This window comes from Varroa destructor, unplaced genomic scaffold (assembly GCF_002443255.2).
Source record: "Varroa destructor unplaced genomic scaffold, Vdes_3.0 BEIS01000006.1, whole genome shotgun sequence".
Classification (NCBI taxonomy): Eukaryota; Metazoa; Arthropoda; class Arachnida; order Mesostigmata; family Varroidae; genus Varroa; species Varroa destructor.
In genome coordinates this window covers 30,305,520-30,330,333 of record NW_019211459.1, presented here as the reverse complement: position 1 = coordinate 30,330,333, position 24,814 = coordinate 30,305,520, and the positions used below count along the sequence as shown (strand labels likewise).

Genomic DNA, 24,814 nt, shown 5'->3' with positions numbered 1-24,814 from the left:
AACTTCATATCGTAAACCCTTTTATATGTCTAATCTGACAGTAAATAATCGTAAAGCGTTGTCCTTTCTAGCCCTAACCACAGCTCTTTCTAGGAAGAAGCGTCCCTTTTTGTATTTCCGTTTCGACTCCTTCGCGCGAACTTATTAGTGGCCCATCTAACTCTACCTCGTGGACCTATATGGACTATTTACATAGGTCTTCAACTGATATTTTCGTGGAAACGGGACGACTTGTAGTTCTTTTATATAGTTCGTTTCTTTACCTTAGGGACGTAATGCTTATATGTGCAGCCTTACCTTTTTTGGCAATTTATTGAGGATCTCTGTAAGTTTGGTGTTAAGCAGTTGTTTGTTTTTCAAACTCTACAAATTAGGTTACCCAGTTCTTTTCGCAACTTAAAAATGTTTACCGAAATGGCTGAGAATTGCTAGCGGGGAAGCTAAGGGACGCACTCATTGAAATGGTGAAACGCGTTAAGAGCAACAAGATATAAAGACCACAAAGGCGTTATGATGGAAGGTAGGAAAACCGTATAAAAGTGCATGTTTGGAGACTGTTGTTTGGGCTTATATTGACTATTGTAAATCAAAATGAGTTATGTATTTAGGTAGCAAGTAATACAATGTGGTAACAAATTAATGGTAATGGCCATGGGAATAAAGTATGCAGTTGTAGGTTGTGTTGAATGTGAACAAGCACCCGATTAAATAGTGATAGAATTGCTGTACGAATGAAACGGGATCACTGTCTCAAAGAAACGGAATTATTGCAACAGGATGACTGTAACTGAGTATCGACAAGGAGTTTGTTTGCAATTGAACTATAGTCTCTGTTTGCCTATACGTAACGTCAATCAAATTCGTTTGATTGATGAAAACGGTTTAGGAAGAACAGGGTTCCTGCGGTGGTACAATTGTTGAACTATAATTTACATTTTTATAAGTGTAACATCAACAAATCAAGTTAGTTAAATCTATGGTAGAACGTAGCCCGCGAGTTAAATAAGGTTTATTTGTCTGTCCGATCTAAATCGAGCCCATAAAGCGGTCGTTTAAACCAATTTTTGGACCTTGCTCAAACCTCGTCCTAGGATAATAAAATATTTTTTTCAAGTTCAGTTTTTTATTTTCATATAGCGTAATGTCAATTTAGGCAAGTTAACGACTTTTAGCAATTTCCTCGACAACGGTTGACAATTTGTCCAAAATATATGTTGAGAAATCATTTGTTCTTTCACGAGTCAAATGGCGAAATACGATATTATAATTCAACAAACAGTTCCAATTTTCACATTTAGCTGTAAAATTGCGATCTTTAATTGATGAACATCTTTTTTCGGGGATAGCTTCTTCTTCCCTAGGGGAAACCGTAATGGTAATTTCTTTAATTTGCATAATAATATAACCAGCTCGACATATGGTCCATACTCTTCGATTAAACAAATACTTTTTTAAGTGGTATTTTTGGCCGCCATGGATAGTAATGCTAATTTGCATATGTTGAAGTTTTTGGCGATTTGCTGAACAACCGTTAGGATTTTCTAAAAGATCTATATTGAAAAGTTGAATGTTTCTTCAAAGATCAGAGTGGGCGCAACAGTTCTACAGAGTAAGCGCAATATTGAGTTTGAAAAGAACTTCCAAACTTTTCACTTTTTTAACAAAACTGTTGCGTATTTATAAAAAAAAGCACATACAGAAAAAAACGATTACTTCTGTTTATTGTGCTTCTTTCCAGTGTATGTTGTGTATTAAGGCTTCTTAGTTCAGTATGATTTACTGAACCAAGAAGTCTTTATGCATTTGTAGATGTGAATGCCACATATTCACTGATGATTCAGTATGACAATAGACCGGCTAAGACAGTGATACCGATTAAAAAGACGATGTTGAAAGCTGCTGGATGTATACTTTTTCTGCATAGCTTAAAAAGAAAAGACAGTTGGAAAAACTGTTAGAACATGTACAGCAACAGACCTTTTTACAGATTTTATACTGGCGTGCTTTGCTGGAATCTGTGTGATGGAATCATTAGCAATTTTAGCTTCGAAGAGAAATCGAATCAATACAGGCGAGTTCCATAATGCCATATGAATGACCACTTACTACACATCTTTCACGTTCAGTTCTACTGCATTATACTTCCATTATTTAATTGTGTAGAAAATGCATTATGGCAACCCTCTTTAAACCATTGGAAATGCCTTATTCAGTCCAACTGAGTTGAAACTGTATTGCGGAAAGCACTGTGCCAATTTTGAGCATTTTAACTGCTTGTTTAAAAACTTATATTATAGTATTGTTATTTAGAAACAGCTGTAATATAACATGACAGATTAAATTAGAGGTATATCATTGGGCTACCGAAACGTATGGACCGTCTTTCTAGGTAAATGGCTTTAATGTCACATATCTCAGCTCATGTGAATTGTGTCTAGTTGGCGTTAGTTACTTGAAAGCCGAGATTTGGCAGTAGTAGATGTGCTTGCTGGAACCTAAAGATAAGCAAAATATCTGAAAAAACTGACGATATTTTACAATTATATAATGATAAAAGCACAAGTGCTGCCCAGACCCGTGGAAAAGTTTGTGCTGTTTTTAATCAACATGCATTATTGGGAGATCGCTCAAAGGTGGTTTTATCTTTATCGTTCAGGAAATTTCGATATGAAAGATGTAGCTCGTGGTGGTCTACCAATTACGGAAAAAATTGGTCAACTTATCGTGGAACTTGAGCAAGACCGACATATGAGTAGCCATAATATCGCCAAGGAGCTAAGTATCTATTACGGAATAGGTTCAGACAGTTTGAAGTAAGCTGGCTATAAAAAAAAAAGCTCTAGTTTGGGTGCCATAGGAATTGGTGCAAGCGAGTTTACTCGATTGTACTTTTATTTATGAAATTGTTAAAAAATGTAACGGAATACAGCCATTTATAAAGCTGCTGACCGCGGCAGATGAAAAGTGGATCAAATGTGAAATACAAATACAAAAAAAAAACATACGCTTTATAGTCCGTGGCAAAACCCATGCTGATGTTAAAAATGGTGATGCCATGTGTGGTGAAATTACAGTGGAATCGTGCGTTATGAATCACTACCCCTTAGTAGAACGACTGGTTTGGATCATCACTATTAACAACTAACAATGTTACAACAAATTACTGAAAAAAAAATCGACCAAGACTAATGACAAGAAAAAGCGTCGTCTTCCACTGTGGCAATGTCAGACCACATTCATCTTAGGTTACCCAGCAGAAATTGTGAGAAGTTGGATGGAAAATTTAAATGCATCCGTCGTGAAAGCAAATCTTGAACTATCAAACTACGCAAAAACGTCTGATTTAGTTGTGTTAATTTAGTTTCAATTGAGGTATGCAAAAATCACTGTTTTTCGGCCAAAAACTACAGAAGTTTTAAAGTAATAGAATTATAATGGTACTAGAAAAAAGTTAGAAGGTCACTGATCAAAGTGGCGCATATCTAATTAACTAATGTTATTATAAAATGCAAAAAAATATATGCTTCAAAGGCGGTCAATACTTTTTTACAACCCAGTATAATAAAAGAACTGCACAGTAAGACGTTATTTCATAAGAAAATTACGATAACTACACGTGTTATATATATCAAAACCTATATTATAGTTGTATCTAATAAAAATTTGTATCAAAATAGTACTGATAATGCAAAAACGATAATGCCATGCTTTAAATAATGAACATCTGGATTACTGGAGCAACAGATTGCTGGATCTATTATTTTACTTTATAAAATTCTGTATTGTTCTATAGTCGATTTACATGTATATGTGAATAAATAATGGTGATATATACTGTATGTACCTTCAAATCGTGTTTTTAATTAATATGTAAAGAAATGTGTTCAGTATATACTAAGAGAAAATTGCTGGGAAAAAAGTGATGTATAAAAAAGCTACCGTGCTGAATTACCGTATCACCAGGTTACTAGATGAATTACCGTAGAACAGTGGACTGAAATAGAATTCAATAAATAAAATACTGGTAACTTCGAAATCGGTTAATCCTTTCGCTAAGATGCAACATGCATATACCTGCAATTAAAAAACAGGCACAGTCTGTTATTCGAGAACTTTGTACATTAACGTCGAACGGTTTCGAATTTGGTAGTGGTATCTCTGGTTCCAGATGCATCTGGAAAGGGAAATTCTTCACGACGGTAGTGGAGTCAGTTGTCTTCTGTGTGGCCTCAGTCTAGACAAGGCCGACAACGACAAGAACTTGGTTAAAAGACCCCTTTAAATCGCGGGATGTACCTCAGTTTTGGGAGAATATCAGACATGTAGGACAGTTAGCACACCAGCAGCCCTTTTCCTGGCAGGGATATTTTTTGGAATTTTGAAATTAAGGAGCGACAGTAAAACTGTGCTGTACCAAAGATAGATACAAAAGTAGATCATTAGATCCTTAGGAGTAGCATTGTCTGTTCCTACGAATCTATGGTGACTGGTTAGACCCGTAGGCAGAGCGGAAGAAACAACCCTTTCCACCAGGGAGCCGGCTCGTCTGGTATAATGGAAATGCTGACTGACTAACATCCATCTATCGATCTAGTGGCATCCGTAATTGTCTTTTTCTAGAAGTAAATAAGGCTGTGTCTTCCCTTCAGTTACTATAGCTCGAAGTGAAGCACAACAGAGGAATCCATCATTAGTGAATTCTGTCCGCGTGAGAACCAAATCCAGTCGTCGGGGTTAAACCCTACATTCAACATACATATGCACTTTTGCTGTCGTAGTATTCAGTTGGCTACACAAAACTTCTGAATTCAATGGGGTTAAAAAAGTTAACACTTCCTTTGCGTATCGATTGTGAATTCTTTACAAAGAAAAGCATGACGGCGCAAAATGCACAGATTTATCATCGTTAGTTGAGAAAAAGCTATGTGTAATCAAGGAAAATGCCTGTTGCTGTTGTTAGAGAAGAAGCCACATAGTCAATAAATATTTAGCCATCAGTCAGACTGTCCTAGATAAAGAAGCGGGATTTAATTATGAGCGCATAATGAGCAAATAATGCAGAAAATGCCGAAAGTGTAGCTTTATGTGCTCATGTATCTCCAGTTAATTTACACAGGCTAATTTATCGATGATCTTACGTACAGATTTGGTATGAACTATAACTAATGGGACACACAAAATATGTATGAAGAAATTAAAATAACGAGGAACGCACACTACTTGCTGCTGTATGATTATAATGTAAAAATCTCCTGTTAGAATTGAGAAAAGAGACATGCAGGGGAGCATGAACCCCGTGTATTATTTCATCAACTTTTTCTAATATGAATGGATTTGATTAACATTTACATCTACCCAAACATACCGCAAAATAAAATCACTTTCCTTCACCACCCTGATCCATTTCTGACTGGCTGTGTTGGGGCTGTCTCCCCAGCTCGCCAAGTCTTAGACATTTTTAGTAATTTTGGATATAGAATAGGTTTTCAGACTTCGTCTTTGCAATCATATTGCTACTGCTGTTGCAACTATTGTTGAAAGAAAGGCCCTACTCAAAGGAGGTGATTAAGATGATTTCCCCGGTTTATGATTTGATATGTGTAACATCGCACTACGGTTAGTTTTTTGTTTTGCATTATGCCTAGCCCATAGCCCATGGTAGGAACCACCTTTACCTAACAAAACCAATACTACGGATTACAGGCAGTTATAGGGTCGATGTAATTCGGAAGAATTTGCTAATTGTTTTCTTGGGTCGTTTGCGCACATCGCCTAAGACGATGTGTTGCGGTGTAATACCTGCCCTGCTGCATTTTGATAGGCTTGAATTACTTGCAGCTTCAATAGCAACTCACTTAATTAGAGAGTGTTTGTTTATTAATCAACACGACTTGATTTTGGTGTAATAGTGATGCAACGCGAGATGGGTTAAGAAAACGAAAACAACGAAAGTCTATCTTTTCAAAAGTAAAATTCAAGCTGAGTGGACTGATGTCAGTCTGTCAAATAATGCGGCAGGTGCTGAAGAAGCAACCAGACTGTAGAAAAGCCGGTATAGAGATTTCAAAAAGCCATGACCAAAGCACGCGTTAGATTAAAGTGAATTGGCAGTCTTCACAAGGATTGAGCGTAAAGCTAAAAAATGTGTTTATTAACATTTGCGTATAGGCCATTGTGCGAAAAATGTTGTTTCAATGATATAGAATAAATTCTAAAGCGGACAATGATAATAAATTAAATGTATTTTTTTGAAGTTGAGACAATGCTAGCGAAATAACATCCAATAAGAGCATTTTACAAACCAATTCATTTTAGGATATAACGATATACCGAAACGCAGCAGATTGCTCGTTTCGAAACTGTTCTTGGCGATAAAAGATAGATGCTTATAAAATCAAAGCTACAAAGGTCGGAGCAATTTCCGTACGATGCTAGTAGTTTGATGACTCTACCAAACTAAAACGGCTCTGTCAAATATTGGTAAATTGAATCCACGCTGGCAAATATCTTTATGCTTGTGGTACTGCATCCACATTACTTACAATTCCATTGAAATGTCTACTTTAAACACTCGAAAAATCACCAAGAAAATAATTAAACTTAAATTAAAGATATGCATGAAATTTAGGACACTTCTAGCTTAGGTGCAATGTTTAAAGTGCCAAGATTTAAGAAAAGCCCTCCGTTTGCTCATACCCGTGCGAGTCTCGTTCGTCTGAATTATATAAGATATGATAATAACGTTACTGGTAAAAGTTATGTTCTATTTTGTAGCTGCATCCTTACGAGAGATGTTCATTTGGAATTAATTGCAGACCCTTTACCCTACGAATTTATGGCTGTACCAAAAAGATTCCTTAACAGATTTTTTTAAATGTCTAAAGAATACTCTACTAATGCCACTACGTTTAAAAGAAAGAACTTCAGTTAATTTTTCAGTAAACAAAAAAAAGAAGTGCAAAATTAACTGGTCAAAAACATGATTGGTTGGAATTTTATTACCGAAAAGGCACCGTGGATCTATGAGCAAGTACGGTAAAAACTCGTGCAAGAAACCAATATAGAATACTGAGTTAACGCGTTGCCGTTTAATTAACTAGCAGTTATCCTTATTGTGTTTAATAAAAGTTAGTCATTAACTTTTATCGAGAGTCACTTTACAACCAGATCATGTTAGGGCAGTTTGTTTTCCGGACTGATTACCGCTATAAGACAACTATACCCGCAGTAAAAGAGATCCAAAATTTTCTTGTCGAAGAAAGGACTAATATTTTCCCAAAATGCTGGAAATTTCACCATTCCATATTCGATTCCTTTTGGACGCGTTTTAAACAAGAATATTAGGGGCATTTGCACTCTGGTCAAAAGAAGAATACTGCGAATCACTAAAATTTATATCTTTCAGGATGTTAGTGACGTTCCTCAGCAGACGAGCTTTTTGAGCGTTATGCAAACCTTTTGATTTTTAGCAGATCACTTAAAGAGAGCTGCATTAATTGAATTTGGTTTGGATTTAATATTCATTTGTCTAATTAGACTGCCACATAAATTGGAAGTATGAATAATATCAACTTATTTATTAATCAAAATAAATAAAGATAGCATAAACACGTGCGTTTCATGCAAACAAACACGGATTGGCCTTAAAGCTATGGTAGATTACGCCAACAGTTATTTTGGTTTTTGATGCCCTACCCTGATGTTCATTCTATGATTAAAAAATTGTGCTAAAATATACGAAGTATTAAATTTACGAAAGAAAGAATATAGTACACCAAAATAAAATAAGGTAATGTAATCAATATGCTAATCGCAATTTGCGGGATTCTTGTATGAGTCTATACAAATCATGTATTAAGTAGCATAAGCTATAAATGAAAGCCTATTATTGAAATACTTAGAGCGATTTATTGAACTCACTGTTGTTGTTGAAAAACAATTTTTACAGTTATTTCCTCGAATGTACAGCACATGTTCACTCAAGCATTTTACAGAGCAATTACAAACGGATGACTGGTTATTCATAATGTATTCTCTCTTCCAATATATGATATTGGGTTGATGTTAGCTCAGGGTTGTAAGATCTTGTAAGAACCAGTTTTGGTGGGTAAGATAATCGATGGCTCTGCGCCCAAACACATTAATTGAATTTTATTGTACATAAGTGCTAACGTCACGATACGTTTCGGGCGAAATCCTGTTACCACTGTTCATAGGTTTGAATTTCCATTTATGATTAATTCCGCGTTTATAATAGAAACAAAAGATGTTGAAATGGCTAACCATTACGAAAGCTCGAAATAGTATATCTGACAAACTAGAGAGTAAATTAGAATGAAATACAATAAAAAAAAAATTAGGAAGGGTTCATCATTTGGCAAAAAATCTTTATTTAGCTTTCATACATGTAACATGCAATATGGCTGAATCAAAAGGCAGACGGAGTTAGTCCCTTATACAAAACTCAAACACCGCAGAAGTTATACTTCCACAAAGCACGTAGAACAGCCACTGCCATATAACCATCTAAAGAAACGTATATCATGTAATTACTCGTACCTACAAAGACTGCCGTATGTGACGTGAGAATCTGTTTTATAGTTTAGATACGATTTATTGTAGAAGAAATTATTAGATTTTATGTAAATCAAAATAAATGAATAGCTGCATCATACCGAAACGATCAAGGTCAAAAACAATCGCCAAAAGAATCGCGACGCTAAGAAACTAAAACAAGCACCTGAGTTTAACCAGCAAATATGTCAGAAGAAGGATGCCTATATGACGACGAAAGTACATAACAAGGTGTTTCGTTTGATACAAATACGGACTCACGATCGAGACGACGTGCAAATAACGAAAGTCACCGAACTTCCAAACAGAATGAAGTAGTACAAAAAACCAATAATCGATATGGAGCAGATTTTGGAAAATAACAATTTCATCATAGAGTGAAACAACAGGAGAAACAGATGATCGACGTGCAGCAGACTGCAAGAAACAACACATTCTCCGACAAAACAACACACCACAAATAAACATATCAGCGACATCACGCCGATAATAACAGATGTATCTAACAAGTCAAAACCAATATGGAGCCATTTCAACAGATGTCTTTCGATATGGCAGCAGGTATATCAAATTTATCCTTACAATTAAGCACCCCTTTTTAAAAATGAAACAGTTCTTTTTTATTTTATGCAGAGAAAAAATAAATTAAATGACATATAACTGCTTGCAGAACTATACAGATTATAGCAAACAATACACTACTGAAGAATAATGGTCTGTGGTACTTTTAAAAAATATCAAACTATATACTTGTTAATTAGAAGGACCCTGTAATTTTTCTTTGATTATAAATGGTGCTGTTTATCACAGAATCGGATCAATGATGCCACCAAATAACAAGTAATCTCAATTTTGTCTAATATACCTGGTGAAGATATGAGACAGCGTTTAGTGCCGCTTGCAAATTCTGAATGGTCCAGAATTTCGTGTTCGATTCGAATTCAAGACATGGAAGGAACAACTGTTATACTCAGTATCAGTTAAAAACGGGAAGTGCATATTGGCCTCGGTCGATGACCAGTACGAGAGAATGTATGAAACTCAAGCAGCGGATGGTGCGGGAATTATTTTATAAAATGTAGCAGAGTCAAGTATTACACGGCGACACATTGGATTGTTAGAATACTCGACCAAAGAATAATTTTAAAAGTGTAAGCGACAGGTAGAATAGGGTAGCTGCTACGAGATCATTATTAATGTTTGTATATACTATGGTGTTCGTGAATTTGGATTTGATAAATAGTCTATGAAACCAATTAATTTCCTTTGTCCATGAAAGCAATAAAATTTCCTCTTCTGCAGCTACAATGCGTTTTGCATTGTCAAAAAAAAGTTCACTTTCATTTGAGGAAAACATTCACCACCGTATGTTCAATCAAGATAATGGACTTGTGAATCTGGAATTACTAGCTCGAATGAAAAATTTCGAAAAAACGAAGAAAATAATGGGAGGACGAACGAAAGGAGAAGAACCTAACAAAGGATTACGTCATCGCCCTTTTTTAGTTTAGTGTACAATATCATTATAAAAGTTGAACAACCGCCCCGACACAGTGACATCATATACGAAAAGGTAAGGTTATACGGGACAAGGGCTATATAAGTTACTCCCTTTTTCTAACCAGGAAACGTTGATTTAATTCTAATATATTAGAAGCTTCAAGTTTTTTTTTTTAGATATGCATGAATAAGAAATGCGTGCAAATCACGTTGTTAATTGTTTTTCTTTAACCAGATTTCAAAAGATGGGGCTATATGGAACAGATTTTTTTGCATTTCATCGAATTTTGCCTGAACAATAAAGAAGCAAAAAAATCACGGCATTTTTCTACGAAAGTTTTGCTTAGCTCAAAGTTACGTTTTTAATGCCGATCTGAAAGCAACTTATATTTTATGAACCTTATTGATTTAAGTTATATTGCATAGTCACCTGGAAGCTAAATGGGCTAAATGGGAGGTGGAGTTGAATGTATGAATATTTTTTGAGACAAATGTTGTCGATTAATTACTACACAGAGAACCTAAGATATCCTACTATGCTAACATATCGTACTTTCGTGCCTAAAAGTTATACTGCTAAGTTATCCTTGAAAGGAACTATGATGTCCATATTTTCAGAGAGCACCATCAAAGACAAATGCTATCATCAACATGATTCAAACGCTTCATCTAGTTAATCAGCGTTTATTTAGAAGTAAGGAACGATTCTCAGTCCGCTAAGGATTCAAGAGTTCAGCAAATTTATCTAACAAGACAATGAAATATATAAAGCATCGCTGGAATCATTTTCTCAATGACAGATTTTGCTAAATTTGGTTCAGATCCACCCTTTCCTTTATTTTATCTTCATCGCTTTATATATTTGAATTACCGTTATCAGAAGTTAATAAAGGCAAATTATATTATATTCAAACGCCGCCTGTCATAATTGCATTCAACATTCAAGCTATTGCTCTTGAATATTTTATCGCTGATAGGTATACGTCAACGACAACGGTGGTGATAGCTCAATACGTACTGAAAGAATTACAACCTTCTCAAAATGATTCAATCTACATGTAGTAGAACTAGTAGTCACTTGTGAGAGCTTTTACTTCTTAAGAGTAGACCAAATTTCTTTAAGAATCGCTTTAATACCGGCCTTAGTAACTTCTCTAAGGCCGAGAAAAAGGTGATATGAAAGCAATTTCCGATCTCGTCCTTTCATTGGTTCGCTCTCTCATTAATAGCTTGCACATCTGTAGGTAAGGCCTTTTCAATATTTTTATAAATTCAACAGAGTCAGGCCATACCGAGCAAAATATATTTTTTTATCCGGCTTTGCAGCTAAAGGTTGCTTCATAGATTCTAATCTGTCCTTTATCAGCTAGTTCAGTTTACTTGTACATCACAAGCTAAAAAGGTAAATACATAGTCGCACCAATGCAACTAGACAAACAGCTCATCTCCAATTACATTTGAAAAACATCTTCGGGTCGATCTTTCTTTCTTAAACCGCTTCTGGAAAAAAAGTAATTTTATTATGATAGATTTTGAATATTCACGCCTTATGGTTTCCGAAGACATCCTGAGACTGACTGAACCTCGTTGGTTTTGATTAGCCTTTAATATCTTGCCAATTTTCTATTTAAATCTCGCATATTTATTTGGAAAACTACTACACATAACTATGACTAAATCGTACAAAAGTCTAATACCCCAGCTCTCCCTTTTTAAGCACTGGGATGATGAATTACATTTTAAAAAACTTATTAGCGAGTCTTATATCGATAATCGTCGGCTTATATCTCAGAAATGATGTGTTTTTTTTAATTCAAATAAAATATAGATTGATTTCATTGTGGCTAGAGTAACACTGTGCCAACCTCTTAATTTTGTCGGTGACGGCTGAGACGGTAGCCAGACTAGTGTCGCAACGTCATTTGGCAGACATCGCTCGGCCGAACCTGAACATCCGCGGAACCTCTTTTTGGATGGAAGCTTTTATGGATGAATGGAGGAATGAAAAAGAGGAAACTGTTACCAACAGCACTGAATGGACATATGGAGGCTGCGAGGCCCCGCTTTCCTGACACTGCCCAAAAGGCTCCATGCCCGAAAAGCTACAAGACACTGCTTAAAAATTGATAAGGGAAAGATTTTACAACTTCTTGGTCCGAACTAGCATAAACCTACGAACAGTAAACTGACGAATATTAAGCTTGCTACGACATTACATTACTGGGTTATATTCCAACTAGACGTAGTGAATTTCAATACATATACGTCTGTTCAAAGAAGCCTAACCGGGTGCACCATCATCTCTCGTTCGGAATTCTGATAAGGCTTGGGATTAATTTCCGCACAGTCAAAAGTAGTTTGTAAAATCCCAAATCCTTTTTAAGTTGACAACAATAGAGAGATTCTTGACTTTTACGCACCTCCTAATTCTTTTTTTAGCATTACCTTGGCGTAAGAGATTGTTGGAGTGCAACAAAGCTTCATGTGGACAATCTAAAATTATATTGTACATTACATAAAGAAAATGGTCGTTTTTTACTTGAAGAATGTCGTGAATACTGTATGTTATGTAGTGCATAGCTATTGGTATAATTTAATTCGTTACGCTCATTGTAAATCGAATATGTAACTTCTAAATCTCAACTGCCTAGCCCAACTAAGCGTGAAATAATTATTACCCTAAAGTTACTTCTTGATTTCACTACCAATTAGTTAGTGTGTCGCAATTTTGAAAACCCTTTTGATTCTATTCGAAGAAATATATAGACATTATCGAACCGATGCGAAAGTGATTTATTGATAAAGTAATATTTGTGCTATGAAATCCCATAATAGATAGATGGTAACGACTCGACTGAGCTACCGAATAATTTATCTCATGGGGGGTTGCTATTAAGTTCTGCTATGTAGAGTGTCGATTAATATGAATCCCAAAGACGAACGATGATTGTTAATGTAAAGTTGTACATTCAATAAACTGTTAAGTTTAATTTTGTCACTTTTCTTTGGTGCAATAAAGGCAACCACGGAAGTTAAAAGATCGTCGTTTCGGAGAAATCGAATGCTCTTAAAAAAAGGTTGGTAAAAAAAGATACCATATTTTTGAACTGAGTAAGTTGATTGAAAATTATCTTTTTACGACTGCACAGGCTAAGTATGAAAAAAAGGTCTACGAGACTTAAACTTCTGGAAAGGTATATTTCTTCTCCCGAAACCCAAAGAAGATTCTGAAGCACGAAAACAAACGAATTCGTGGTATTGAAGATACTAATGCTAAAATTATGCTGAAGACAATGAACTTGTAAAGACCTTGGCTCTTGGTGACGGCTTTCATTGTTGTCATACTAGCTCTGAAGTGAATACACATAGTATCTTATTGTTCACTGGTGAACATAACCGATGAATCAATAAAAGCAGATTAGTTCTATCTGGATATAATTAAGCGCATGAGGGTTTTCTACAAAGAATTAACGAAAGCTGGTCTTCGTTTTCATTAAGACGAGGTCCTTTCTATATGACTTGTTATCGCAGTTACACTTTTCACATCTGCTTACAAAAAAACCCACGTTGATAGTTATAGGACTATCGCATAAATGCTAATTGAGTTCACCCTTTTTGAAAGTTTGTAGTTTCATATTTAGAAAAAGTTTAGTTTCATAAATAAAATGAATTCTAAAAAAAACTGCTAGATGATGAACGAATCAGCTAAAAATAAAATTCATTAGAACGCGATGAATATGATATAGGACATGACGATACATTACTTCGATTTCTCTACGGTGTTCAGTAAAGTCACCTACCCGCAGCCAATCTCAAAACTATATAACCTTAAAATATATAATAAAATCATCGTTTGGCTGCCTGACTGACAAAGTTAGCTAAACGAGGATTTGAGTTACTGTTCGCAAAGATATCGCGTAAAAGCCCATTTGCCCCATACTTGATCTCAAAGATGTGTTTCCAAAGTGTATACTTTAGTTAGGCACTAAATTTCAAACTGTATACTATTTGCGACACTTCTGCAATCCTCAACTATCTTAGCTGCGAACGACCAGAACCTAACGAAGATCGATATTTCTTCCGACGATCATGAGATTTACATTTTAATTGTAACTATCCCCAGAGCTGAGTCTGTTCAGGATTCAGGAGTTTCTGTTAGTCCTCTTTTAAGCCTTGATTCTCATATTATTGAAATTGTGCAAATTCGATATGCAGTGTTCCTGTGTTTCGAAACCGATTTTCACAATAATCTTGTGGTTCTTAAGTGCATGAACTACTTGGACATATGGCGCCCCTAATGACAGAAAGGCATTTCACAAGATCCAAAGGAAATTTATACGTAAAATCGGTGCAAGAGGTGGCTTTTCTAGAAAATCCGTTGTCTTACGGTTCAGAAACAAACCGTGAGGCTTCCACTATTAAGACGTTGATAGCCTTGTCAATAAATCAATTCGCAGTAAAAAATATTCTGTGCAATAGCCGAACTATGGATGCTCCTAAAGTTGCTCGAACCGAACATATTAATAACGTTGTTGCTTAAAAACGATCCTACTATAGTAGTAAATTGAAAACGATACTTAGCTACAGCAAAACGTGTTTCATGCCGTTTTGTGATAGTTTATTATTATACACGACTATTATAAGTGTGTTTATAACGATAGCTCCAAACATGAATGTCGAAAACTACCGTCAGCCATGAGAGATGGACATGCATGATAATAAAAGGTGCTTCCTATTGTTCTTCAAAACCATAGGAAATGTGGCCATTTAACGTTGGGTCAAAAAATGCTTTTTAGCTTAATAATAAAATATTTCTTTTGGATGAATTGTCAAAGTACGAAAGCGCCCTTTATCCATCTATGGATCAGGCCCGTGCTTCGGATGTTCGTAGAGTAAGACGCTTCTCCAAGCAAAAAAGCGTAACATGTTTAGCTGCACAAAATATTATATGCAGCATGCGAATCACTTATGTTGTACCAGTGTAATTATGGCTGATCAGTTCCATAGCTAATCAATACATTTTCCTGCCGTCATTTGAACTACCCATATTTATCAACACAGTGTTTCCTGTGAAAACTTAGGCAAAATAATGAGCCATTTAAGATTTGTTTCAACTAGGATATCATATAGTTCAATACTTTAAGTAATCGGATAGCTATTAGGAATTTTCTTCTCCGTACTTTACCCACTTCTACAGTATCCATACATTAAATTACGTCTATGCATTTCAAATTGTGTTAGAGGGAAGATTTCTTAGAAACATCTTTTTCCTTCGTATGTACACCGCATTCTCATCGCCGATACATTCATACTATTTGTATGCATTTTTTTACAAATAATAGTTTTTATAAATAATTTTCATAAATTACTTAGATGTGGAAGACCCGACAAGGAACTTAGTAATGTCTTTGTTATACCATTCCTGTACATATTTAGCGCCTTCATATACGTTAATGCGTAATGGCCGCACTAATTTACTTAGCTCATACCAACCGGTTTAGGAATCACCTATGGAGTTCTAGATTCAAAATGTATATACACGTTAAAGGTAAATAATCCAGAATTAGTTTATTAATCAATCATGTTTGCTTAATCAAACTAATTCGGTCCTTGTGTTTGTGTGCCTGAATAAGGTTTGAATTTTATGAACTTGAATTTTAATAGACGAGAAAAGATACCTAAACAAAAAAGGTAGTATTATAAAGAGTTTTTAGAATCCAGACCGCATTAAGCTCATTTAAATGAAACTCAACCAACCTGGTAATATCCATCATCGTAATCGATCGGCTCATAATACGATGATTCGTAGGGTCTTCTGTCTCTATTTGTGGAAGAACCAGGTGTTGCGTAATATCCATGCGTGCCGCTTACTTCCTGAATAATCATTAATTGCATTAATTATTAATAATTGCAATAACTACAGCAGAAAATTGATATTATACTACTATGAATGCCAAAGTTGTTGATACATGATGGAAAAGAAACAAACACTAAACAGAGATACACGGTAATTTATAACTTCGTTATACTGATTTTATTTATTGCTTAACAATAGCAATTATTACGATCTCCGGTGGAACGCGGCTCGACTTGTGCTGACAAACGCAAACCGCTTTTCTTGCGCGATTAAATAGATCAGTCTTTTTGGCCCTGGTTTATTGATAAGTATACAAGCACCGTGCGCGTAAATTTTTAGTAAAGCTATGTGGGCGCACGGAAAAAATAAATTGCTATGAAGTAAATGTACTATGGCTTGATAGTTACTAGTATTCCTCTAAATCTAAAAGGAATTGGACATGTCGTTTGAATGAAGCATAATATTTGCTGTAGATCAGTTTTTTGAGAGATATTACACTCATTTTATGGGGTAGAATGCTTTGAGAGAGGCACTTTTTCGATGTAGGTAAATGTCTTTGCCCTGCAGAAGTTTACTCTCTGAACACATACGCTGATATGGCGACCTTAAACATCCTAGATATTTTTCGTTGAATCATGTTTCAAAAAGCGTTGAAGGTGGACTCTTGGCACGTCCACCAGTTATAAAGAAGAATAGCTTCACCGTTGGACTTAGCCAGCCGAACATTTCTGATATCAGGAATTGAACATTTGGCTTCATAGACATAAAGCTTACTAAGCTAGGACTCGGAGTCCCATTTACGTCAAATACGGCTGTAGTATGTAGCCATAATTGAAAGAGCAACTCCAACTGGGTTTCCGGTCGCGATACTTCCATGCAGTTGGACATCAGATAAACCTGCAAGTTATTCTTAAATAATCCTCATGCGGTACCGCCCCAGAGCGTTTATCCCTCTTGTACATTTACAATGGCCTACAATGACCTTTCCTCTGTGGAACGTGTTAAGTTTTCGACAGCTCATTTGGTCACTTCGGCCCATTATAATATTTATCCGATACGCCTGTGCTCTCTGAAACGTTCACTAAACTACAATTTGAATAAATCAAACACGGATTATATGGTGATTCGGGTCTCTGTCAAGTCACATAGAATGAGCTTCAAAATCGACAGGCTGCAGGCTATGGCAGCAGCAGTAAAACTCAGCTATCAGTTAAGTATTTCCTACAACTAACGTCATCATAAAAAAATAAATTCTACAACAACTCGACAAAGCAAATATACTCTAATTCGTGTTTTTCTGTAAATTCAACTGTAACATCGGTCCTTTCTATCGCAAAACGGTAACTCTGGTCGGTTTTTCCTGCTAACCGAAATCTCACGCAAGAAATGCCATGAAACATTCATTCGAAGGAGTATTTCTATGAGCGCGACCGGCGCAAATAACTTATATGTGACCGAAATAAAAAAAGTAATTAAAAAACAATCCGCAGTTATCTAACAGATGATGAACATCGTCATGCGATTTAAGGAAAACTAATTAGATCTGATGTAAATTACAAAGAGAAATTGGCTCCTATCTCCGAATTAGAAGCGCGACTTAACCTAAACAAGGCTGCGATACCGAAATAGCTATCGAAACCGCAATCCCTGCTAGAAGACAACCTTTAAAACGTACAAATGCACTTTCTGCCTCTCTGGACGGCATCAAAATTGATTGACATATACAAGTAAGCCCCCCGCTAATAGAAGCAGGGTTTAATCCCCAAATAATGAGAAGAAGCTGCTTTATCATTCAGATAATAACGGCATTTTTTCAACGTGCTTAACAGCTGCTCTCTGGAGGGGAACCGCAGGCGGGGGTATGCATGCGCTATTTTTGTCTAGTTATCTCTGCTTATCTCTGCCTAAACGTCACCTGGCAAATACATCAACGTTCAAATAATGTGAAGAGCCACTCATATAAGTAAACGAGATTTGGAGAGTTATTTGCTAGGCGTCTTCAGTAGCAGCGCCAATCACGGAGATACACCTTGATCTACAAGAAGATGAATTTCCAGCGAGAAGGTTTCGACCTAGAAGATCTTGACACTAATATAAACCTTCAGAAAAAGCCAAGAAGGTGCTTAGGCCATATTATAGTGGCACACTATGGGTCTTTCCTCGCTGTTCAGCCAATGGTTCGTGATTACATTTTCTGACACAAAAAAGTTTTTAATGGGATTACAACCCATTAGTGTGTGTCAGTGTTAAGTTTATCAAAGCCATGTAGAACACAAAAGAATAATGTTAATAGGACGTACAATCACAAGCTGAGCCAAAAAATAAAATAAGTACTTCTCAAAAATTAGCCACACATTATGGTTGACACTTTTGCTCATATCACTGCTTTTTCATGAATGCAACGTCCTTTTATATACACATGACTACTTTTGTCTCGTGTCCTTTGTTGTTGTTTGTTTCGGAATGTGTTAAAGAGTATTTAATGATTTAGTGAGAAATGCACTTCGTGATTTTCGGTTTCTTTACCTCTATGTTCGAGTTCCACATTCGATATCGCATTCTATTAGACGGCTGGCTTCCAGCATGAGACTAAGTCTGTCTATGCCCGGATGTGAGTTTAGACCACAATGTGTCTTTAAGATTAGCAGACAAATACGTTAACTATGAAGCATGACGAGGACGCGGTTCCCTTACCTAACTCTACTCACCAATTTCAACAAACAGGACTGGCCAAGTGTCGCTTGCAACAGAAGGTTGTAGGCGTGACTAAATATGCTGAGTTATTTCTGCTAGCGCCAATGCTTTAAACGCCTTCAATTTTCTATGCCACGAGTAACAGGACTCTTCATACTATAATATGGCAGATTCAACTAGATATTAATTCCGGGCATATCTCGTGGTCCATAGGCAGATGATAAGGATGCAGTTTCGATCTTCCCGTCAGGAAACGTCACTTGAGGACCCCCTAAGCTTTTATATTGAACCCTATCATATTCAGGACGATTATGAAGTTTAATATATGAAAGGTGAAATTATTCGTCAGAATTTACCGTAAAGTATAAAAAATCTGGACTAGAGAACTGTCGAAACCTAACTAGCTGAAAAAAGAGAAGAATGCACTCCACTGGGTTAAGTAGTACCTCCTCGAATTGTTTGAACTCAGTACCGTTAGCGACAAGCACATTATTTATGAGTTTATTATGATGCATGCACATGCCGTAGCCCTTTCCGTCAGAAATGTAGAACTAATAAAACAATTTAAGTGTGAGCATGAATATTATTCATTAAAAGCATATCCTAGGCTACCCTTCTGTTCCAGCCAAGTAGGCCACAGCTAGCAGTCCTATCGAGATCTCTCGGGCAATGATTATACACTCGAATCCATTGGTCAAAGTTTGAATTTCTAGGTGCGACCGCTGCTAAGCATCCTTATATTAATCATTTCGGCTATTCAATTAAACATTTTAAGAACCACTAAAAAGAATAAACTAAAAAATATGTTTGCTTTTACATACAGCTGTTTTGAATTAATACTTTATCCCGGCGGTAATGCCACACTTAGCGCTAGAGTAATCTATAATACACTGCATACATATATTAGCTTTCTCAATACCTTATCAAAAGGACAGGGGACGATTTTGGCATACGATATGCAGTCTTTACACAAGTTCGTGATATATCAGTTAAACGGTGTCAAATACTTTATTCTACGATACTTATTGCAAAGATGCTCTATAAGAGCACTTGATTCTTTATGGCACGTAAGTAAGATCTCCTGGTGGAATCGATTTGAGTTGCTTATTTCAAAAATTCATTTATTAGATAAACTTCAAGCCATCTAGTCAGGAAGCATCAAAAGCAGCTAACTCCTTAAGTCTTCGCTGAGGACTATTAAAGGATTCAATTATCGGTGTAGTCTACAGATCGACTTGAAATATCTTCGATATTGGATGTCATATTGTATTGGCAAGGTTATTAATTCTAATTTTTGTCGTCAGTTGTGGACTTCGTAGCGCAACAATTAGTAAATAAAGTTTAATTATGTTAGAGACTTTATATTCAGTAGAACGATATAGCTCGATGTAACTTCTGTACGCATAAATCATCTTTGTATATTGTATGCTTCGACATTCTTAAACTATTTTTTGACTAAACCTACCTTGTTATCTCTGAACGAGTTTTTTTGTTTTCCGCTGGTGGTATAAATATTCTTTCCTTGTGCTGTCTCGACATCATCAGGATATCCATAATCGTATAGAACAGGCCCAGGCGTTGTAGGCCTTTTTTTTGATTTCCTCTTAATGTTCACTGTAGACGGTGCTATGGATATATCAGAAACGCCATAATTTCCTTCGAACTTCGGCAACGAAGTGGATCCGCTTATCGTTTCCTTATCTTTTCTCGTTCGGGCAATTTGTGTGAGGTAGTCATGATAAAGAGCTTCCTGCGTCCGCGACCCTGTATACACTGGTGCAGGTCCAGGATCAGGTGCATGATTATGAAGAAGGTCACTAGAGTTCGCTGGAGAACCAAATGTCATCGCAGCTGCCATGCTTAGAATTAACAGTTCACACCACATAGATAAGTTAAGTTTTGCGGATACTTGCGTTACTTTAACTCGACGATTGCCACGACTGACAAAAAATTACTAGCAATAGATATTTGAGTCTGCTGGACGACAGCAGGTATCTGGTGCGTGAGTGGCTTAAGAGCTTCCAATGAGTGAGGGTCTTCTTAGAGAGATACGTTATTTCATGCGAAAAAAAATAGCCTTTGATGCTGATGATGATTGATAACAACAGCAATAAGTGCATTAGAACTAAGAAAAGCGTCAAGCGAAAGGGTGCGAAAGAAAGCACGCAAGCTGGCGCGCTGGCCTATAACTCCCTTACGGCATTACACGTTGGGCGTTAGTTTGGACGACGTTATTAGCTACTATTGGCTAAATACCAATCCTCTATGGGCATCTCAAAATAGAAGACAGGTTGAATTTTAGTCACAATCGATACATTGCAAACACATTCAATGAATAAAGCTAGCTGTTATCTTAATATGGTATTTGAAAAGAATGTGGGGAAGTCAGCCCGACAACGCTGACGACGACCCCACCCGCGTCTTCCTATTAAAGATGCTGCTAGACTGCGAGTTACTGAAGCAGTCAGCTACCAGGATATGTTTATGTTGAATTAATTTGTTACTACATCTACTTTGCAACTCCAAAGCTTGCTCGCATTACCACTAGGAATATAACCATAAGTCACATAGAGAAATATAATTATGATCGCAATAATGGTTAGAGTTAGGTGAAAGGATCTTGACCGCATTATTTAGTAAAAATACAGTTATGCCTATTGTTGGCTAGATTAAAATTAATCCGCTTGTATAACTTTCATCTTTATTGATTCGTTTCACTGAAATATTTGAAAGTAGAACTTGTAGTATAGTTGGCTGTTTCATTTCGCTCAAGGGTATCATAAGTCAGAAAAACCCTGGTTGGAAATGCTCTACTCATTTCTTGTTTTATGAAGAGCAGGGGACTACCTTGAGATCTTCCTAGTAGCAAGAGGGATAAGCAGCATTGTCGCGAGCTATTCTGACTCAAGTAACGGCTGCACGGTCTTGTTCATTTATATATAGTGCCATCACTGCTAAACACAAATAAAAGCATTCTTACGAAGAGTGCTTCTTCTAACTATTCGTTATTCGCTTCTCCAATAAAAATGGCGGAATGCCCGTTAAGCAGGTTGCTTATAGATGGAGGTGAATTCCTTTTTTTACGTCAGCGCAAGTTTTTTGACGAATTACTTTGAACCTCCTGCCTTTTCACTAAAAATATCATTTATTGACTTCGCGTTACGCAAATGTGTACACCCTATTTTACATCTGCGGCTGTGTAACGGTTGTTACCATTGCACAGCAGCAGATGTCATAAAACAGCTAATAAATTTGGCCATCGTGTGTTCACTCCATAAAAGTATGCGATTTTCCGTCTGAGTCACTATTTCCAACTAATTATTGGCACAGCATCGCCTCCTAGTTCTCATTCTATAAATCGTAGCTGTGATTCTGTCCGAGCAAAAAGCATTCAATTCCACCTCTATTCAGATGTTCTAACTGTAAACAATGGCATTCTTTATATAGTCTCGCAAGTACTGATGTCAATTTATTGGGAAAGGGTAAGGAGTATTGTGCCAGTTTGCGAATTTATACAGACTCAATCAATTCGATAAAAATTGTTAAGAGTCAAATCTATAATTTGCAACTAGACTCTTAGGGATGTGGTCGTTTCAGTGGACAGGTTCAAGATGCACTTATGTCAGTCATGTTCACTTGAGGAGACTACTTGTTCGAAGCTTCCATTAGTAAAATAACCAATGTTTGATCTACGCTATGTTATTTTATTTGTTATATTATTATATATTTATTTATTATACTAATAAATGCATGAGAGTTTCCGAGTGGTTTTCTTTACTCTTGTGGGGTGACAAACACTTTTGCAGTACATCAAATCCATTCTTAACGAAACTCTTAACAACAACTGAATTCTACAGTAAGTGTCTTATGAACTATCTGTGCGTTAAATGCACGAAGCTTAATCTAAACGTTTCCGGTTTTACGTCCTTATTCGGCATTAGATATGTTTTTAGACAAATTCATTCGTTGTAGTGGCCACAGGTTGTCGTTTGACACTGTACTTTACATTCGCGTATAGTTAGCACTCAGTATGTTTAGCGTTGGTTCCTGCTCTTGTTTCGATTACTGTAATTATTTTGTGAATTTTCATTATTATCACTGTCCTAATTTATATTCGAACATTTATTGACCCTATCTAGTGCTCTTACTGATGCTAACATACGTATTAAAAATTTGACTCAGCTTCTTTTTTCATTGTCAGTATTTCAAATTTACACGAATTTGGTCGAAGAGCCAGCGGTCGCTGGTTTAAGCTCCAACGATGACGTATCCGACACATCAGGTGCGATCAAACAGAAATAAATATTTAATTGTCGGTATTACATGCGTCGAAGTCCGCTTTCCACTTGAGTCGACACCGCGGAAGGTTGCCTCTTTTTACTGTTAATGCCCAGTTTTCTTCTTGTCGTTTCTTTGTTACCTTTAGTTTTTGCTCCATGTGAAATCTGGTACCCTAAATTACATGTGCGCAGACTGGGTTATGACCTATTGTTACAGTGCATTGTAAACCTTTAACTGGGCGTTCTAGTCTATAAAACTATTATCACATTTACATATATTATATTGCATAAAAATGCATCTCTTCACAGTCTTATTGTCACTATGAATCTCTAAAAACTTCATGTACCTTTCATGCATACTAATTACAGTCCTTTTTATATTTTCTAATTTCCCTTTTTTTGTTATGTATGTGATTTGTGTTTACAGAGTCAACTACTCACTGCGCTTTCTTTTTTGTGTCATTAATTCTGCCTCTTCTGCCATGTCTTCTGGGAACATTATATTTGCTTACTTTTTTCGTTAAGGGCTCTCGGGTTTCTTTAGTTAACAGCAAACACATTGCTGCTATACCACGATGGGAACAGCAGAGTACGTCTTAAGCGTTTATTAACGATTCTAATGCAATACTGAGCTTGCATGATATCGAGTAACCTGTACCAGTATCAAAGAATTAAGGAGTACGCAATGGTAGATAAAGTTTGGTGACATTCGTTTAATAACCTATGTCTCGCATTTTTAAAATGATTTAATTAACCGTTTTCATATTTTTTTTGCTTTTCCAGTTGTTTCTAATGGAATGTTAATAAATAATTATATTTAACGTCAAAATCAACTGTTAATCGTCCTAACTTTGAATTTAATAATATATTCACAGCTACGCATGTATGTGACTGCCCCAGTAATGCTGGAAATTTCAGCTCCAAATAAGAAAATAATCTGGCTAAATCGAAGTTTTTAGGTAGGCAGGCTCTCCTAGAAAGTGTAAACTTGTATCTGCACTTACATATCTGTGTAATCGTGTATGCTTCAGTGATAAAGATTTCCTGCCACTTTTATGACGTATCATTTTTGACAGCTTATGGTTTGCTGGAAAATCAATAGACAGACCCAACGGCCTTATAACCATTCTTCGCCCCTAGTATATATACATAGGCGAAGGACTAGTGTCAACGGGAGGCGGTTCGACTGATGATTGCCGAATGAAAACCAAGCCGGCTATATAACGTACAAAGTTACCATGCTCGCACGGTAAAGACTAGGAAGGGAAATCGCACCAGAAGTATCATGAAAATTTATCAGAAATTAGTATGGTGCGATATTTAAAGCAAAAAACTAATTAGACCTTTTACTTTGACAGTAGAGTTACTGATGCAAGTTAAGATTCAATGTGACTGCAAAAATATAAGTTACGTAAGTGCAATAACCTATTTTATTGTTTTCATTTTTTTTTTTACGTATTTTATGTTAATGCACTTTCTGCAAGAACCTACAGTACTACGCATTCGGAATGGCTTTTGCTACGCCCTTGGGGGTTACGTTTCCGGGATGCTTAAAAGGCTAAACTGATCACTCTGGATTATTTATAAACGGCAACTGAACATCAATGTAAAAAGTGATGTGAAATAGAACGTGTAATAGACGGATTGGACATAAAGTTCTCATAGAATGCTTTGCCCGATTTCGAATTTTACTAGCATTTGGGATAACTTGCACTACACATTAAGATAAGTTTTACACACGACGAGATACGAAGATATCTGAGTAAAAAAGTGTTACTCTGTGTCTTTTTGTGCACTCAGCTAATAGTTTTGACAGAAACAGTTTTCACATATTGTCCAGACTTCTTGCCTAGAGGAGTCCTGCCGACACTGTAACGTATTTAAAGACATTGTTTGCCCACTATTTGTC

At 36.3% G+C, this 24,814-nt stretch overlaps 1 protein-coding gene and 1 long non-coding RNA gene across 10 annotated transcripts in view; one reads left to right on the top strand and one right to left on the bottom strand.

Annotated features, from left to right (window-relative positions):
- Positions 1 to 20,636, bottom strand: part of LOC111253282 (uncharacterized) — a 47,431-nt gene extending 26,795 nt beyond the window's left edge. For 8 of the 9 annotated variants that reach the window (XR_015329634.1, XR_002674552.2, XR_015329635.1 and 5 more), the window contains exons 1-2: positions 20,091 to 20,636; positions 15,832 to 15,948 (exon numbers count right to left, since the gene is read on the bottom strand). Coding sequence is in view for 4 of the 9 variants with exons in the window: in XM_022812457.2 (XP_022668192.1) it covers positions 15,832 to 15,948; positions 20,091 to 20,510 (537 nt within the window). In the remaining 5 variants the exon portion in view is untranslated. Of the gene's footprint in view, positions 1 to 8,835; positions 9,025 to 15,831; positions 15,949 to 20,090 lie in introns of those variants that run through there. The other variant, XM_086992061.1, reaches the window with a different exon arrangement.
- Positions 9,037 to 13,064, top strand: LOC147755106 (uncharacterized). Its single transcript, XR_015329639.1, has 2 exons — positions 9,037 to 9,135; positions 9,449 to 13,064. It is a non-coding gene; the product is annotated as an uncharacterized LOC147755106 (long non-coding RNA).
- Positions 20,637 to 24,814: the final 4,178 nt, after the last annotated feature.